Source organism: Chlorocebus sabaeus, chromosome 10 (genome assembly GCF_047675955.1).
Source record: "Chlorocebus sabaeus isolate Y175 chromosome 10, mChlSab1.0.hap1, whole genome shotgun sequence".
Taxonomy (NCBI): Eukaryota; Metazoa; Chordata; class Mammalia; order Primates; family Cercopithecidae; genus Chlorocebus; species Chlorocebus sabaeus.
In genome coordinates this window covers 128507105-128523132 of record NC_132913.1, presented here as the reverse complement: position 1 = coordinate 128523132, position 16028 = coordinate 128507105, and the positions used below count along the sequence as shown (strand labels likewise).

General features: G+C 60.6%; 1 protein-coding gene across 2 annotated transcripts in view; it reads right to left on the bottom strand.

Moving 5' to 3' along the window:
• The window catches only part of CROCC2 (ciliary rootlet coiled-coil, rootletin family member 2), an 85834-nt gene that overhangs the window by 13815 nt on the left and 55991 nt on the right, over positions 1–16028 (bottom strand). The window contains exons 20-27 of one of the 2 annotated variants that reach the window (XM_038000605.2): positions 14163–14306; positions 9637–9854; positions 8796–8955; positions 7948–8085; positions 7473–7830; positions 7057–7241; positions 5998–6118; positions 5186–5319 (exon numbers count right to left, since the gene is read on the bottom strand). In XM_038000605.2, the coding sequence (XP_037856533.2) occupies positions 5186–5319; positions 5998–6118; positions 7057–7241; positions 7473–7830; positions 7948–8085; positions 8796–8955; positions 9637–9854; positions 14163–14306 (1458 nt within the window). Of the gene's footprint in view, positions 1–5185; positions 5320–5997; positions 6119–7056; positions 7242–7472; positions 8086–8795; positions 8956–9636; positions 9855–14162; positions 14307–16028 lie in introns of both variants that reach the window. The other variant, XM_038000604.2, reaches the window with a different exon arrangement.

Sequence of the window (16028 nt, the reverse complement as noted above, 5' to 3'; positions counted from 1 at the left end):
TGCTGGGAGCTTGGCAGAGCCAGGAGAGGTGCCAGGCCTGCCCTACTGGACCCTAGCACCCCCCGGGCTCAGCAAGGGGCACGGGGCAGCAGGGAGCATGGCTGTGTGTTCCCAGCCCCCTGGCTGGCTAGAAAATTTCAACCCTGAACTCTCTGCCCAGGTTTGCTGTGTGTCACAAGTGGGGGCCTCTGGTGACTTAGGTGTGCCTGAATCCAGAAACCCACCACAATGACCAATAGATTACAAAAAGTTGGGAAAAGCTTTCCTCAGAGCTGGAGACCAGGGACTCGGAGGACTCCCGAGGGCAGATGAAACCAACTTGCCTAAAAATAGGTGAAACAGTGATTGCCAGAATTATGAGAAAACATTGACACAATAATGATAGATTTTAGCACATTTCACTAAAAAAGTTGAGCAAATTCTAGACCAAGCAGAGAAATGCATACAGACAAAGGTCTGATCAATGTCAGAGGTGTCCTCTGCACTTTGGCTCAGAGACCCAAAGTGGGACCCCTGTACCCCCATACCCTGGCTCAGAACGGGGAGGACTGGAGGGAGCTGCAGGGGTGTTGGGGAGGCAACTCCATCCCACCAGGACCTCAGGAAAGAGGGTTGCTGTGGCTGGGGGACCCAGGGAGCCCTCCATCCCTGTGAGGCAAGCAGCTGGGGAGGTGGAGGACCCCACCAAGACTGTGCACCCCACCCTGCCCACTTCGGGAACAGAACAGCTCTGGGAGGGGCCAGAACTCCACTACTGGCTCCCTACACTCCCCAGTGGCTCCCTGTGGCTGCAGGATCTTGGAACCCTTCTCTCTGCCTTCCCTTTGAGCCTGAAATATTAGGATGGGGACACATAAAGTCCCTGATGGGCTCCTCTCCACTCCCAACTTCAAACAAGGCTAGAACTCCTTTCTTTAAAGACATGCAAAGGAAAAAAAAATCATAAAACTAGTGTCTACTGGGGTTTGAGAAAATAAAGTCGATCTGAGGAATCAGATCTGAGAGTCTCTAATTAAACAGAGAAGTGAGCTACTGACACGCATCAGAAGATGGTAACTGGCGTTCTCAAGGTGAGGACAGGGCAGGGGTCTCGAGGTGGACAATCCAAAATGAAAACTCAGGCCGAAGGAGGCCGCTGTGGGGGCAGGAGCAGCAGATGAGATGCGGCAGATCCTGAGATTAGCTGAGTAGGAGGAGTAAGACCTGAAATTCTCCTGGGACCTTGGGGAAAACCGAGATGAGAATGAGAAATTCAAGACTGAAGCCAGGAGGACAGGTGCAGGGGGTCAGTATTGGGATGCTGAGAATTCCAGGACAAAAGAACAGAGAAGAGGGAGAAGGAGAAGAGATGGTTTTTTGTTTGTTTGTTTTGTTTTGTTTTTGCAGTGGAAGGAACCTCTGTAAACAGAAGGTAGATTTGATTCTGCAAGTAGGGAGGGCTTGCCAGGGTAGGTAAAAATAATGAAAGGGGCCGACATGCCCACATTTTCTTTTTTTTTTTTTTTTTTTTTTTTTTTTTGAGACGGAGTCTCACTCTGTCGCCCAGGCTGGAGTGCAGTGGCCGGATCTCAGCTCACTGCAAGCTCCGCCTCCCGGGCTCACGCCATTCTCCTGCCTCAGCCTCCCGAGCAGCTGGGACTACAGGCGCCCGCCACCTCGCCCGGCTAGTTTTTTGTATTTTTTAGTAGAGACGGGGTTTCACCGTGTTAGCCAGGATGGTCTCGATCTCCTGAACTCGTGATCCGCCCGTCTCGGCCTCCCAAAGTGCTGGGATTACAGGCTTGAGCCACCGCGCCTGGCCGTGCCCACATTTTCGTGACATTTTTTAATTTCAAAGACATGGAGGCCTCTGGCTGCCACTCTGGAAAGTACTGATAAGAAAAACACAAAGAACCCAGGGAATCTGCACATTTCTTGAACCCATCTGAACTCAAGGTCAGAGGCAAACAAGGAGTCCAGAATCAAATGAAAACCAGGCCCCTCCAGGAGAGATGCCATGAGCGGCCCCAGCCATCATACCAGAGGCACGGAGTTCACCAAAGCTGGTAACACGTTGCTTGGACCCACGTGGCAGGCAGAGCTCTCAGAGGGCCCCGTAAGCTCTGGCCCCAACGTTGTCCTGTGATTACATTGGATTCAGGCCAGGGGGCTTTGTGGACGTGAATAGTTGACTCTGAGTTAAGCAAAGGGTGACCACCCAGGTGGGCCTCACCCACTCACGCACGCCCTCGGGTGTCGGCAGAAGGGAGCCGTGAGGTGTGAGGCACATGGAGACAGGCGGCGTGGGGTGCAGGTGCTGCTGCCACACTGTGAGGCAGCCGAGAAAGCCCTGGGCTAGGAGTGGGGAGCCCTTGGTTGACCGCCTAGAAATGAGGCTCAGCCTGACAACGCAAGGAGCTGGACTCACCACGCTGGGATGAGCCAGGGTGCCCCCAGAAGCACCTGGATGAGCCCAGAGGAGGACTCTTCCCTGGGGCCTTGGGTGGCCCAGCCCACCCCATGACTGTGAGATCCAGAGGGGAGATGCCAGTCACACCATGCCAGGCTTCTCACCCATGGGTCTGGGGGCTCAAAAGTGGGGTTAAGTCATCAGTAACTTGTTGCAAAAAGTAGTGCACCAGGTATGGGCTGCTGTGGATAGACAGCCCTGGGGTCCACAGAGACCAAGAGAAGTTCAGCCTACAGGCAGGAGAGCCCAGAGCCCCCCTGGGGGGCAGGTTTGGAAAAGGGGAGTGTCCAGAGCAGGCAGTTCTAAGGAACAAGTCTTAGCTCCTAGGGCACAGGTAGAAGCAGTGCAGTTGGGGAGGGAAGGGACAAGATCCACAGTCCCCCGCGGGGGCAGGGCGCTGTCCTGGGCCAGCCATAAGAGGCCCTGGATGCAAATGCTAAGGGAAAAGAGGATGAATAAATCATCCCTACCATGCAAGGCAGGACAGGCAGGAAAGACACATGGAAAGGAGAAAGTGTCCTATCAGCAAACCTAAGGAAAAACAGAGCATGGGTTACCACAAAACTTCTACATGGGACAAATTCCCCCAGAAGAGGCAGAGACACTAAGGTGGGACTGAAACCAAAGCCAGGCTGATGAAATGAAGGCTGAAAACACCAAAAAGGCAGAGGCCAAGAGGAAGACAAACAGCAGTCACAGAACATGCAGGCCACTCAGGAAAAGTTAACCGAGAAACTTCAAATTCGAAGAGTCAAGAAATCTAGAAGTCAAATACCCTTGGAAATAGGGTATTTTTATTTCTCCTTGGAAATAAAAGGAGACATTGACAAAAAGATTTGTAGTGGGAAAATTCAACACATCATCCTTAGCTTTGATAAATTCAGGAACTGGATCAAATGTGGCCTATTTGAATAATGCATTTGTAAAGGTTGACTTCAAGGTCTCTTTCAGAACCGGGTACGGTGGCTCACGCCTGTAATCCCAGCACTTTGGGAGGCCAAGGTGGGCAGACCATTTAAGGTCAGGAGCTCAAGACCAGCCTGGCCAACATGGTGCGAAACCTGTCTCTACTAAAATTACAAAAAATTAGGTGTGATGGCAGGTGCCTGTAATCCCAGCCACTTGGGAAGCTGAGGCAGGAGAATTGCTTGAACCTGGGAGGCGAAGGTTGCAGTGAGCCAAGATGGTGCCACTGCACTCCAGCCTAGGTGACAGAACGAGACTCCATCTCCAAAAATAAAATAAAATAGAAGGCTTGTTTCAAAATGTGTAACCTGTGAACAGAGAACGTTATTTCTCAATGCACGTGGGAGGCATACTTGTGACTATACATATAAAATGAAAGGCTGAGCTTGGCCCAGCTCAGCCCGCTCCAGGTCCCCCGACTTCTTAGGTCCCCCCTCTCCTGGGCATCTCACAAATCCTGACCCCATCCCTGGCCAGGCCGCCTGGGTCTTTCCACAGACGTCTCTAGTCTTACTGCCCCAGCAGCTGCCACCAGAGGGGTCTTTCCAAAACAGAAACTTCCCAGCTCCTGGCTAACGAGGAACCTGCCCTCTCTGCAGCCTGGTCTCTGCTCTCTGCCCCTCCCCCCTCCCCTGCAGGAGCCACCTCCTCAGAGGCTCAGGGCCTGTGGGGGACTCAGGGCCTGCCTGTTGTCTGAGTGCCAACAGCCCTCTGGGGGCCTCTGAGGGCCACCAGGCTCCCAGGCTGAGCCCCGCGTGGACCACGGGTGGCTTCTGCAGTTGACCTCGGGGTCGAGGCCTGGCTGGCTGCCCTTGGGGCCCTTCTGCCAACCTGCAAGGCTGTCCCTCCTGATAGCTCACCCAGGCCTCCCTCATTGGAGGGACACTTGGAGAGGAGTGGCTCCCCAATCTCTTGCCCTGTCCGCTCTGCACTGTGCTGGCTCCCTCTTTCCAGAATGGGTTGGGGGACGCCTGGGGGCAGTTGCCCTGGGGAACCTCAGCCAGACACGCTGTTCCCTGGCCGCTGGGGCCTGCAAGGGAGCGCTCTGGAGCGGAACAGCTGTCCCCTGGCCCAGTCCTGACAAGAGAATCTCAGGATACCCCAGGGGCTGCTTGGACCCATGGAGCTGGGCTGGGCCTGGGGCTCCTCACCAGCACTGAGAACCAAGGCCTGGGCCAGGCCTCCATCCACTCCGGCCTGGCCATTCCATTTCCAGGCCCAGGCTCCTCACCTGAAAACCTCAGACCCAGCGGCCACCTCCCCAGCACAAAGCCTGGCGTGTAGGGATATTGACTTCAGCCCTTCCTGAGAGACCCCTTCTGTGTCTGAGTGACACAGAATGAAAAGTGGTCTTGGAGCAGGACATGTGACCCTATAAAGAGCCCCAAGGTTGGGCCGGGGCCACCCCTATGCCTGCCAATGTGGCCTCAGCAAGAAGGAAGGGCCTGGACTTGGGGCACTGCACTCCCAGGGCCAAGTCCTCAGCTTTCCTAATCTGTAAAACAAGGGCTAGAACCACTTTAAAGACAGCTCTGCTAAGGACAGCTCCAGTCCCGATGACCCCAAAGCCGCCTGCCACAACCCAGCTGCACCTCTGCCCCAGGGCCCCACTGGCCTGGCCCACTGGCTCCAGCCCTGAACACCCAAAGAAGCCCTTGCAGACCCCTCTCTCCCACCTCCCGACTCTGTGGAATTCCCTGCAGGGTGTGAGGGTGACCAAGAGGCCTTGGTTTGTGCCCCACCTGGGACCCACCCTGCCACCTGCCCCACCTGCAGCCGCCGCTTCTCCTGGCCTGCTGCACGCACACTCGCCAGGTGCTCCATCTCCAGCCTGCGGAGCGCCTCCTTCTGCAGGGCACGCGCTGCCCGGGCGCTGCTCAGAGCACCCTCCACCCGGCGCCGGCCTGTGGGGCAAGCAGGGTGGCTCGAGGGGCTCCCACGCTTCTCCCGGGTCACAGGCAGGCCATGCGAAGCTCTGTGGACTTGAGTGACTGGCTCCCACGTGGGGTGCAGGTCCATCCTCACAGCTCAAGGGTCCTGGGGCAGTCCCAGGGTCCCGGCTTCCTGTGTCTGGACTCTGGACCTCCTCCCCACCCATCCTTCCCTCCTGCCTCTTTCCATTAATTGAGGGGGCAATAAGCAGAGAAACTCGTGTGTGTGAGGCAGTGGGGGGCAGAAGGAAGGGGCCTCTCTGAGGGGGTGACAAGGGGCAGGGCCTGTCCAGGGAGAGCCTCATGGCTGTCTGGGGGAGAGGGTGCCAGGCAGAGGGCATAGCCCAGGCAAAGGCCCCCGGTGGGAATTGCAGGAGGCCAGGGTGGGGCAGGGGTGCAGAGGATGCTGGGGGCCAGATCGGGAGGGCCCTGAGGGGCCTGTGGACGTCATCCTCTGTTCTGGGGAAGTCACTGGTGAGAACTCCGATGCCAAGCACTGGCCCAGCCTCGCCGGGCCTGGTGGTTTGGGTGTTGTCCCCAGGCTCCCTTCCCGCCCAGGGGCTGAAAGCTTAGAGCTGGCAGCAGTGGGGACATGGCGGTGCCACCCTCACAGCCACTCCCGGGGGGGCGGGGCAGGGCAAGGGTGGTCACCTTCCTCCGCCTCAGCCAGGGCTTTCTGTAGCTGCCCCACACGGCTCTGGGCCCGGGCACACCTGCACTCCGCCTCGCTCAGCCGGCTGCTCAGGGTGGCCATCTGGACACGGGAGTCGTCCTGGGCAGAAGGACTGAGGTCAGTGGGGACAGCCCAGCGGGCGGGTGGAGGGCCGAGGTATCTGCTAGAGGGTCGGGGCCAGCTGGGGCCGCTCACAGTCTAGCCTGTGGGTGTGTAGGGCAGGGCAGTGGGTGGGGCGGGTCGTGGGCTCAGGGAAGGTGTGGCGAAGGTGGTCACACAGGGAAGCTGAGCTGACCCGCAGGCCTGGGGAGGTGGAGGTGCCCACTGGGGCTGGGCCTGAAGGGTCCAGGTTTCAAGCACAGGTGTAGTGTGGGAAAGCTGGCAGGTGGTAGCCACAGCCTGTGGTCAGGGGGACCAGCAGGGGCTGCCCTGGCAGGACTTGGGGCTGAGTGCAGACAGGACCCTGCCCCCTGGGGCTGGCAGCGGTGGGAAAGTGGGCCCGAAGGGAACGAGTGTGCACGGAGGACCCCGGCCAGGGCTCAGGGCCTGCCTCTGTTTTTCCCACAGTCCTGCCCACTGGAGTCCCCTGCCCACTGTCAGCCAGCGAGTTGGGAGGGGGCCGCACACGGGTGGTTCTGTGGGAGCCCTGAAGCCAGGAGCAGCCCCTGGGGAGCTTGGCCCCACCGGAGGGGTCTTCGGGAGCCTTGAGGGGAGCTGGCTCTGTCCTGCACTTGCCCTGGCAGCTCTTCGGGGGTGGCATGAGCTGCAGAATGCCCTGCCCTGGGCCCTGGTGGGTGTCGCAGCAGGGCCTGGCTCCAGGGGCTTTTCAGGCTGGTCTGAGGAAGGGGGCAGCCCCCAGCCACCCGAGGCACTTGGGTTTGGGGACCGTGGTGGTACTGGTGTTTAGCACAACAAACAGGATAGCCTGGACACTGACCCTGAGACCCAGGGACGTGCGGATGGGTGGACAGCAGGTATTCTTCCCAGAGAACCCCAGGGGGTGCTGCCGTGGGTGGGAGGACCCCAGCCCCCATTACCCGCTCCCGCTGGGCTTCCCGGAGCTTCTGCACAAAGTCCCGCAAGACGTCCTGCACAGTGGCCACATCCACAAGCTCTGAGCTGCGGCCTCCAGGTGTGGGCGAGGGCCATCGGAGGGGCGAGTGGGGCCTAGCTGGGGGGCTAGCACCCTGGTGCCCAGGGAGAGCCTGGGAGCTGTCGGAGCCTGTGGGAGGTGACAGCGGAGGGAGTGTGGGCAGGAACACAGTGACAGCCACTCGCCCTTCCCCCTTCCTCTCTGCTGCCCCAGCCATGGGAGCTTGGGGAGCCAGTCGCAGGCTCCTACAATTGCCTGTCCAAGTCCCTCACTGTGTGAGTTGCGAGGCCTGAAAGAGAGGTGCCCAGGCCAGGGACTGAGCTGGGACAGGGGCCGCCTGTCTCCACTGAGGACTCTGACCTTTGGTGGGGGAACCAGGCTGCTCCGGGGAGACCCACAGGCTCTGTCTCCAGAGCCCCAGGCCACGGCGGAGTGTGGAGCACAGCCGGCCCAGCTGGGCCTCCGTGTCCCGCCTCGCACCCTCAGCCTGGGCTAGCTCCTGCTCCAGGCTGTGGATTCGGTGACAGGCCTGGTCCAGGCGAGCCTGGAGAGCATCAGTCACACCGCTGGCTTCCTGCAGCTTCCTGGTGACACGATGCAGCTCTGCTCGGAGGGTCTGCTCAGCCCCCCGGCTCTCATGGAGGTGCTCCTGGAGCCGCTGTCCATGGGCCTCCCTTGCGGCCTCCACCTCTGCCAACTTCCTCTGCAGCCCCAGGACCTGTAGGAGGGATGTTGGGGTGCGCCCATGGGAGACAGTGAGGAAGTGGGGTGGGCCTTCTCCCTCTGCTCCCCGACACCCAGCTCCTTCCCTTCTGAGCACAGGCAGCCCTCCCACCTCCTTCTGGGCACCCTCGCGCTTGGCCTCCGCCTTGGCTGCCTGTCTCCGCAGCTCCAGCACCTCCTGCGAGCATTGCACCTGCAGCTCATGGGCCTCTCCACTCCTCCTCTGGTTCTCAGCCTTTAGCGTCCTCACCTGGGAGCGTGGGGCCGCGTGGACAGGGTCACCGGTCTCTGTGCTGGAAGCCAGGCAGCCTCCCTGCCTCCTGCCTCTGCTCATACGTCCCTTGAGGGCAGCTGGCCACAGTCAGGGAGTCTTGGGCTGAGGTGTTCCCAAAGGGCCTTGCCCTGGGAGTTGTCACCCTCAGCCACTCCGCAGACACCTACCTGGGACCTTCTTGGAGGACCTGGGACAAGGAGGAGGCTCAGGTGGGGCAGGGTGGGCACTGATTAGGGAGTGTGGGCAGTGTCTGGGGTGCACCGGAGCCAACTGCCCCGAGGCTGCCATGATGGGAGGGAGCCAGGCCTTGGGGAAGCCAGCACCCTGCCCTGCAGAGGCCAGGCCTCCCCTCTAGCCTGCCTGAGTTCCCGAGCGCCTCCGGAAGGTGTTACATGTAGGATACTTCCGTGTGCTGCTGTGCATGGCTCCCTTCTCCTTGCTAGAGCATTCCTGGTTTTGCCTTCTCCAGTCTTGTCATCTGCGCCCCATGGGCACAGACCCAACCAGGGACACCGTGAGCCTGAGCAGGGCATGGCCCGAAGTCTGGGGATAGAGCCGTTCAAAGGCGGCAGCAAGGCCAGGTCTGGGGGCTCCTGCACTGCAGCCAGAGGGTGCCCTGGGAGGAGGTGGGACCCACCAGGCGGGAGGGTGCCTGGTTGGATGTTGACCCTTCCCTGCCACCCTACCTGTCTGTGGAGCTCCTGGAGCTCCTGACGGGCGTCCCCCCGCTCCTGCTCCAGCTCCCACAGGCGGGCCCGCAGTGCACTGGCCTCCTGCTGCAATGCCGCCCGGGCCTCCTCCAGGATGAGCAGCTTCTGCTCCTTCTCCTCCTTGGACCGCTTAAAACTGACGAGGGTGCCACAGGCTGGGGTCCCCGCAACTCCTGGGGGAGCCAGCACAGCTGCCCAGCAGGTCTCTGTCTCCCCTAGTGAGACACTGTCCCCAGTCTTCTCTCCACAGTGTCTTCAAACTCAGCCTCTGCAGGGCTCCCTGTCACCTTTCGGACTTATGTCCACCCAGGTCCCAGTGCCCGGTCGCATGGCCCCTGTCCACTATCCACCTCTTCAGCGCCTCCTCACCTCATCCCTCCCTGTCTCCCCCTCTCCCTCACACTCAGTATCCAGCCCAGGCTGTCACCTCTGCCACCTGCTGTGAGGGCTGTGCTGTCCCACCCAGCTGCCCCACAGGGGCCTTTCTGGAGCCCCAGCCAGGCCCTTGGCCTCCCTCTGCTCCCCAGCTCTGCACCACCTCCTGGAGGCCACCTGTGACCTATCTTGCCTGTTGGATGGGAACTCCCTGTGGGCAGGGACAGGTGTGTCTGTGTCCCCAGACATCCCTCGCACTGGCCAGCATTGCAGACCTCTTGGACTGGGCAGCGGGAGGCCTGCTTGGCACGTCTACCCCACCATCAGTGGAGCCCGAATCAGCAGGACGCCCCTGCTTAACCCCCTTGCCCCGTCCTCCCTATGGCCTGGGTGGGCAGCAGGCTGCAGGGCACCCCCAGCTGCTCCTGGGTGGCCGCCATACCTGGCCTTCTCCTGCTCGGCCCTGCAGATGGTGGCTCGCAGATCGCTGTTGAAAAGCAACAGTACGTCCTTCTCGCGGGCCTCGTCGCTCAGTGCCTGGCGGGCCTCCCGGGCCTCCCTGCGCAGCCCCTCCTGGCTCTCCTCGATGCTCTGCAGCTCCTGGCGCAGTGCAGCCAGTCCCTCCTGGGCCATGGTCAGCTGTGCCCGAAGCCTTTCAGCCTGGGGAGGAGCATGCAGCTCTAGAGGCCAGCTGGGGACCGCTGCTCCAGGGATAGCCACAGGGGCCTGTGGCCTCTGACACTGGTGTGGCAGGCACAGGGGCCCTGCCCAACTTGGTCCCCATGCGCTTTGCTCACCCCATGGAGCCACCAATCCCTGCTGCTGCAGAGACTGAAGGGCAGCTTCCGCCAGCTGGGGCAGGGCCAGCCCAAGAGCCCAGAGGACCCCACCTTGACCCCCCGGACCCGGCCCCGCCCCATGGCCTCCCTGGACCCCCGGTAAGCAAAGCCTACCTGGGATGTGGCTCAGCACACGTGTCCTCACTGTCACCACCCAGGGCCCTTCCCACCTCCCACCCCCCACATCTAGTCCTCTCCTTAGGTGACAGTGTGGTGCCCAGGCCTCTGCCTGTCCTAGTGTGGGCAGCACCTCGGCAGGCAGGCTGGGCACTGACCCCGCCACAGTGACCCCGCCACAGTGGGGCTCACCCACTCCCTCAGCCCTCCTTCCCCCGTTGACATGGGAGGCAGTGGGAGGAGGGTCCCTGGCGATGGGGGGGCAGTGGGAGGAGGGTGTTGGTTCCCCGCTCTGGATACCAGGCATCTCACGGTGCCCAGGAGAACCCAGGGGTGGGGTCTGGAGGACAGTGGCAGCCTGGCAGGAAGGCCCTCCCCGGCACCTACGCTCTGGGGTGGGGACTTGCTGGGGTTTGGCCCTGGCGCCCAGTCTCCTGCCTCCCAGGTCTGAGCTCTGGGCCTGGCCAGAAACCCTGGAGAGGGCTCCATTCCGGCTCTCGTGTGTCCTGGAGGAGGAGACGGAGGGAGCCGGTGGGGCGTGTCCAGAGGTGGAAGCCACAAAGACTCCGGACGGCAGGGCGCTGGCTGGCCAGAAGCAAACCCCTCTTTCTGGCTGTTTTCACGGGATATTGTCCAGGCCCCCGGCCGGCCTGGCTCCCGAGGCTGCCGCTGTTATTGTTGTTCTGTTTTTGGGAAGGGCCGGAGCCTCCCCTCTGCTCCCCTCCACCCCCACACGTGGGAGCCGTGACCGTGCGGAGCATTTTCCGCCGAGCTCAGCAGAAACCCGCCCAGAAGGTCAAGGACCAGCACAAGGGCCCATGCATCATAAAAGAAACTGTTTTCATTTCCCAGGGCAGGGGAGATGAAAACAAGCAAAACAAATGCAGGAGGAGGGCCGCCCCCACCCCACCCCCACCCCACCCGCTCCCTCTGCCTCATGAGAACAGCCATCCCTTTTACAGGAATTTTACAGCCAAATCACTTAATGTGATTATAATAATTATTTCGTTGCTAGAAATTGTATAAACAGCCTCTTTTAAAAATCTCCTGCAGGGAGGCAGCTCCAGAGCTCTGCAGGGGAGGAGGGCTGTGGAGGGACAGCAGGGGAGGGTGTGTGTGAGTGTGCATGTGTGTGAGTGTGCGTGTGCATGAGTGTGCGTGTGTGTGAGTGCATGTGTGATGAGGGTGTGTGTGAGAGTCTGTGTGTGTGTGTGTGATGTGTGTGTATGTGTGTGTGCATGTGTGTGTGATGAGTGTGTGTATGTGTGTGTGAGTGTGCATGTGTGTGATGAGTGTGTGTGTATGTGTGTGAGTGAGTGTGCATGTGTGTGATGAGTGTGTGTATGTGTGCGTGCATGTGTGTGAGAGTCTGTGTGTGTGATGTGTGTGTATGTGTGTGCATGTGTGTGTGAGTGTGTGTGTGTGATGTGTGTATGTGTGTGTATGTGTGTGATGAGTGTGTGTGTATGTGTGCATGTGTGTGTGAGTGTGTGATGAGTGTGTGTGTGTGCATGTGTGGGTGATGAGTGTGTGTGTGTGTGCGCATGTGTGTGATGAGTGTGTGTATGTGTGTGTGAGTGTGCGTGTGTGATGAGTGTGTGTATGTGTGTGCACGTGTGTGAGTCTGTGTGATGAGTGTGTGTGAGTGTATGTGTGTGCATGTGTGTGTGAGTGTATGTGTGTGCATGTGTGTGTGAGTGTGGGTGATGAGTGTGTGAGAGAGTGTGTGTGTGAGAGCTGGTGCAGGTGTCCACTCTGTCCATGGTGTGCATATGTGTGTGCGTGCATGTGTGTGCTCATCTGTATGCCTGTGTGTGCACTATGTGTGTGTGTGCATGTGTGTGTGAGTGTGTGTGAGTGCGTGAGTGTGTGTGTGTGATGAGTGTGTGTGTGTTTGAGCCGGTGCAGGTGTCCACTCTGTCCGTGGTGTGCATACGTGTGTGTGCATGCATGTGTGTGCAAGTCTGTATGCCTGTGCATGCACTAGGTGTGTGCATATGAGTGCACACATGCGTGTGTGTACTTGGTGCACGTTTCTGTGCACGCCTGTGTGCACTGTGTGGTGTCCATATGTGATTCCAGCGTGAATTGTGTGAGTGTGAGTGCGTGGGGCATGTGTGCATTCAGCATGCGTGCACCACTCTGAGTGTTGAGTGTACACAGGTGCGTGTGGTCTCGCTGTGTGGATGATGTGTATGCATGTGTGCACACATGTGTGGACCTCAGGCAGGGTCTGAGAGCCTGGAAGTTCCTCCAGTTTAAAGGTTGTGAAAAATGTTATGGTTTCCATGGTGACCCTGGGCCAGCCTGGCGCCTGGACGGGCTCTGCTTGCTTTTCTCTGTGATGGTTCCTCTTGTCCCCCTCAGCCATCCTCACCTTTTGGCCCCCACTCCCTTTCTGGGCACCCTGCTCTGTTCTGGGAGCCCCCACTTCCTTCCGGGGGCTGCTCCTCTGAGAGCCTGACCTTCCCATGAGGCCTGCACTCCCTTCCTTGAGGCCGGCAGAACCAATGCACCCCCACTCCCTCCACACCTCTCCCTCCCCCTCCCCCTCCCCCTGCTGCCCTTAGTTTTGAAATCTCATTTTGCTTCCCCGTGTGGTCGCTGACCCGGCCTGACTTTGAAATCTGTTGAAAGGAGACCTTTCTCCTTGGGGCCAATGTAAACAGCCGGTCATGTTAAATCATGTTCTCTTCCTCTCTCAGCCTGCCTCTCGGGGGTGCTTGGGGAGGGCTGAGCCCCTCTCCTCACTCTCCCCTGCCTGGCGGCCCAGCCTCTGGGGTGTGGTGTGCGCCAGCACCAGGTCAGCTGCACAGCCCCCAGCCTTGGCAAGCAGCCCAGGGAGTGTGCGAGGCCGCCCCGTCCCCATGGGCCCCGCTGGGGCTCCAGCTGACCCTCCCCTCTTCCAGCCCAGATCCGTGTGCCCTCCTGCCCTTGCCACACACAGGCGTCCCTATATCCTGCCAACCCCCCTCAGAAACGCCTCTCCAATCTGCCTGCCTGCTGAGCCCAGGCCAGCCTAGCCCTGGCCACTCTTGCCCCCTGCCCAAGACTGTCCCCCCACCCCATGTCACCATCACGTGGCTCCTGGGGGCCTCTGTGTCAACCTCGGGCCCTTGGCCAGGCCCAGGCCCACCCGGAAATCTCCACTAACCCACTTCTTTTCTTGCCTCTGCTGCCCTAAATCCAGCCTCCCCCAGCCTAGTGTCCAGACCCATGAAGTCCATGCCTCCCGCTATGTGGACAGAGCCCAGCTTGTCAAGGGCCTCCCCATTTCTCAGTGGATGGCGTGATTGGTCTCCTGGCCAAGGGTCCGAATTCCCCTTTGCCCCAGGTCATGCCTGTCTCTCGGAAAGGCTTCGGGAGGTGACAGCTGCCCCAGTGCCTCCAGAATCAGGCCGTTCCTGACCCCACTTTCTTAACTGTGTGTGGAACAAGGGGGCTGTCTGGACTCCCGGAGCCTTCGGCTGCTTGGCTCTGGCCACCCTTTCACATGCTGGCCTTCCCAGCAGCAGGTGTGCCCCACCAGTGCCCTGGGAGCTGGCAGGTGTGCTGTGCACCTTCCCACGACAAGCAGGAGCCGCATCGGGACCCACAGCAGCTTGCAGAAAGCTCCCCTCCCGCTCAGCTGGCACCCTGACTCAGCCAAGTTCACCTGACTCAGCCAAACCCACTTGCACCCCAAAGTCAAACTCACCCCTTCAGGAGGCTTAGAAATGATGCCTTCTTTTCCCTGAAAACCGGTGTCAGCTTCCTGTAGCCAATGGCCTGGGCCAGGCACCGTTTCATCTGCTCTGAGAGCCCAGGCTTGGCTTATTGGCTGGTATGAGGGCCCCTAGCCCCACAGCCCCTGTTGCTGTTTGCCTCTTCCTAGTCCCAGAGATGACTCTGCCCTCCTCCGTGGTACAGCCTCTCTTTCCTCCTGGCACCCCCACTCTCTACTCTCTCGGTACCTGCCCTGCTTTCTTCTCTCCTCTGGCATCCCCAGGAGCCCCCCAGCCCCACCCCTCACCTCTCTGTCCACATCGCCCCGCTCGGCCGCTAGGTCCCGGAGGCTGTCGCGTAGGGCCGTGGTCTCCCTCTGATGGGCCGTGATGGCATCCTCAAACTGGGCCTGGAGGGCCTTCAGCTCCTCGGTTGTGGAGCTGATGGTGGCCTGCGGGGAGAAGGGAGCCCACAGTGGCACCAGGGAGCCGGGCCCAGCAGTGGAGGGTGAGGTAAGGCCTGGACCCTGGAGCAGGACGTGTTGCAGTGGCTGGGGAGGGGGAGCTGGGCCCTGCTGATCACGCAGGCCCCGGGTAACCGGTGTTTCCTAAACTATCAGACAGGCTGCTGGGATGAGGAGACATCCACGGTCCCTGCCAGCTGTGATGTGTAAGTGCCCATGGACACAGCAGGAGGCAGCTGCTCAGCTCAGCCTGCGCCCTGGGGCAGGGCCCATCCCTGCAGGGACCGCCACACACTGGGCAGCTCTACCCTCCATTTGGGACTGAGCTCAGCTGGAGTTGGCTCCCTGTCGCCTACACCACCCAAGGTGTCCTCTCGGGCCTTGGGGCAGTGTGGCCAGTAGGGATCCTTGGGCCAGGAGGCCCCAGGCTCGCCCCATGGCCCCTTGTTCATGGACAAATGCCGCCTTCTTCACCCCAAGCCCCAGGCCCCTTGGGACACCACCCTGCTTCCTCGCAAGGCCCTCCCCTCTGCACCCCTATCCAGGTTAGAGCAGCAGGGCAGACGGGGCTCAGGGGGGTCTCAGCTTTCTGGGCCTCAGTGTCCCCAACATGAAGAGTCAGAGCCCTGCCCTGCTCAGGTTCCACACCCCTGGGCTCAGGGCACCGGACCAAGCCTCCAGGCAGAAGCAGGGAGTGGCTGGTGGGGGATGGCTCCCTCCAGAGCTGGCTCAGTGTTCCCGGGGGCACAGGTGCCCACATGGCTGCCCCTGTGCCAGATCTCGGGAGCCCCTCCTGTCCACCTGGATTCTGCTAGGGTGGGGGCTCCTGCAGCCTGTGACCCCTCTCCTGGGAAAGGAACCGAGCTGCTGCCTCCTGTCCTCATTCTCCACAACCCCCTGTGGTCTGTCCGGACTGACAAGGGCCATTTTGGGTGACCAGGCCATGGCTCTGTGCCTCAGCATGCCCCAGCGCTGCCCTGGCTGCAGGATACCCCTGTGAGGGCCTCAGGCACAGGGCAGCGGCCGGGAGCCTGGCGGCAGTGGTGACTCAGCCTGGGGGCACACGCTCTCCTGTCATCTGGAGCCTGGTGCTCCTTGGCCAGCATTCCTCTCCTCCCGCTGCTCTCAACAGTTTTAATTTCCATTTTCTGAGCCGAGGTGGCAAAGGAACCCTTAACGAGCTCCCCAGGGAGGCCGGCTGGCTGGCAGGCCTGGTCCCGAGTCCCAGGGAGACTCAGGGCCAGCTCAAGAGAAGGCTCCAGAAGCCAGCACTGGCTCCAGAGGAGGCCTCTCTGTGAGCCACAGGCGTCAGCTCCCAGGACCCCAGGAGGGCCTTCCTGGGTCCCTGCCCACGGGTGGAGCTGAGGGAGCTGCTGGGCCAGTGGTCAGGAGGAGGGAGGGGCACGGTCACAGGCCTGATGCTAAGCTTGGTCCTCCTGGGCTCCGTGGAACACTCTAGGCCTCAGGGGCAGGAACAGAGCAGGGCAGGGCTCCACGGAGTGAGGGGCAAGGCTCCCCTGGGCTGCCAGGCGCTCCTCTGGGCAGCCCTGCTTGGAGGGACTAGGAATCTGGGTCGTGGCATCAGGCAGGAGGGGGCAAAGTGACACCCCAGTAGCCGCCTCCTCATTGCAGTGCCCTCTCCTGCTGCACAGCACCCTGGGGATGGGGCACAAGCCCTCCATCCTGGCTCCGAGTCACCAAGCGTCCCCC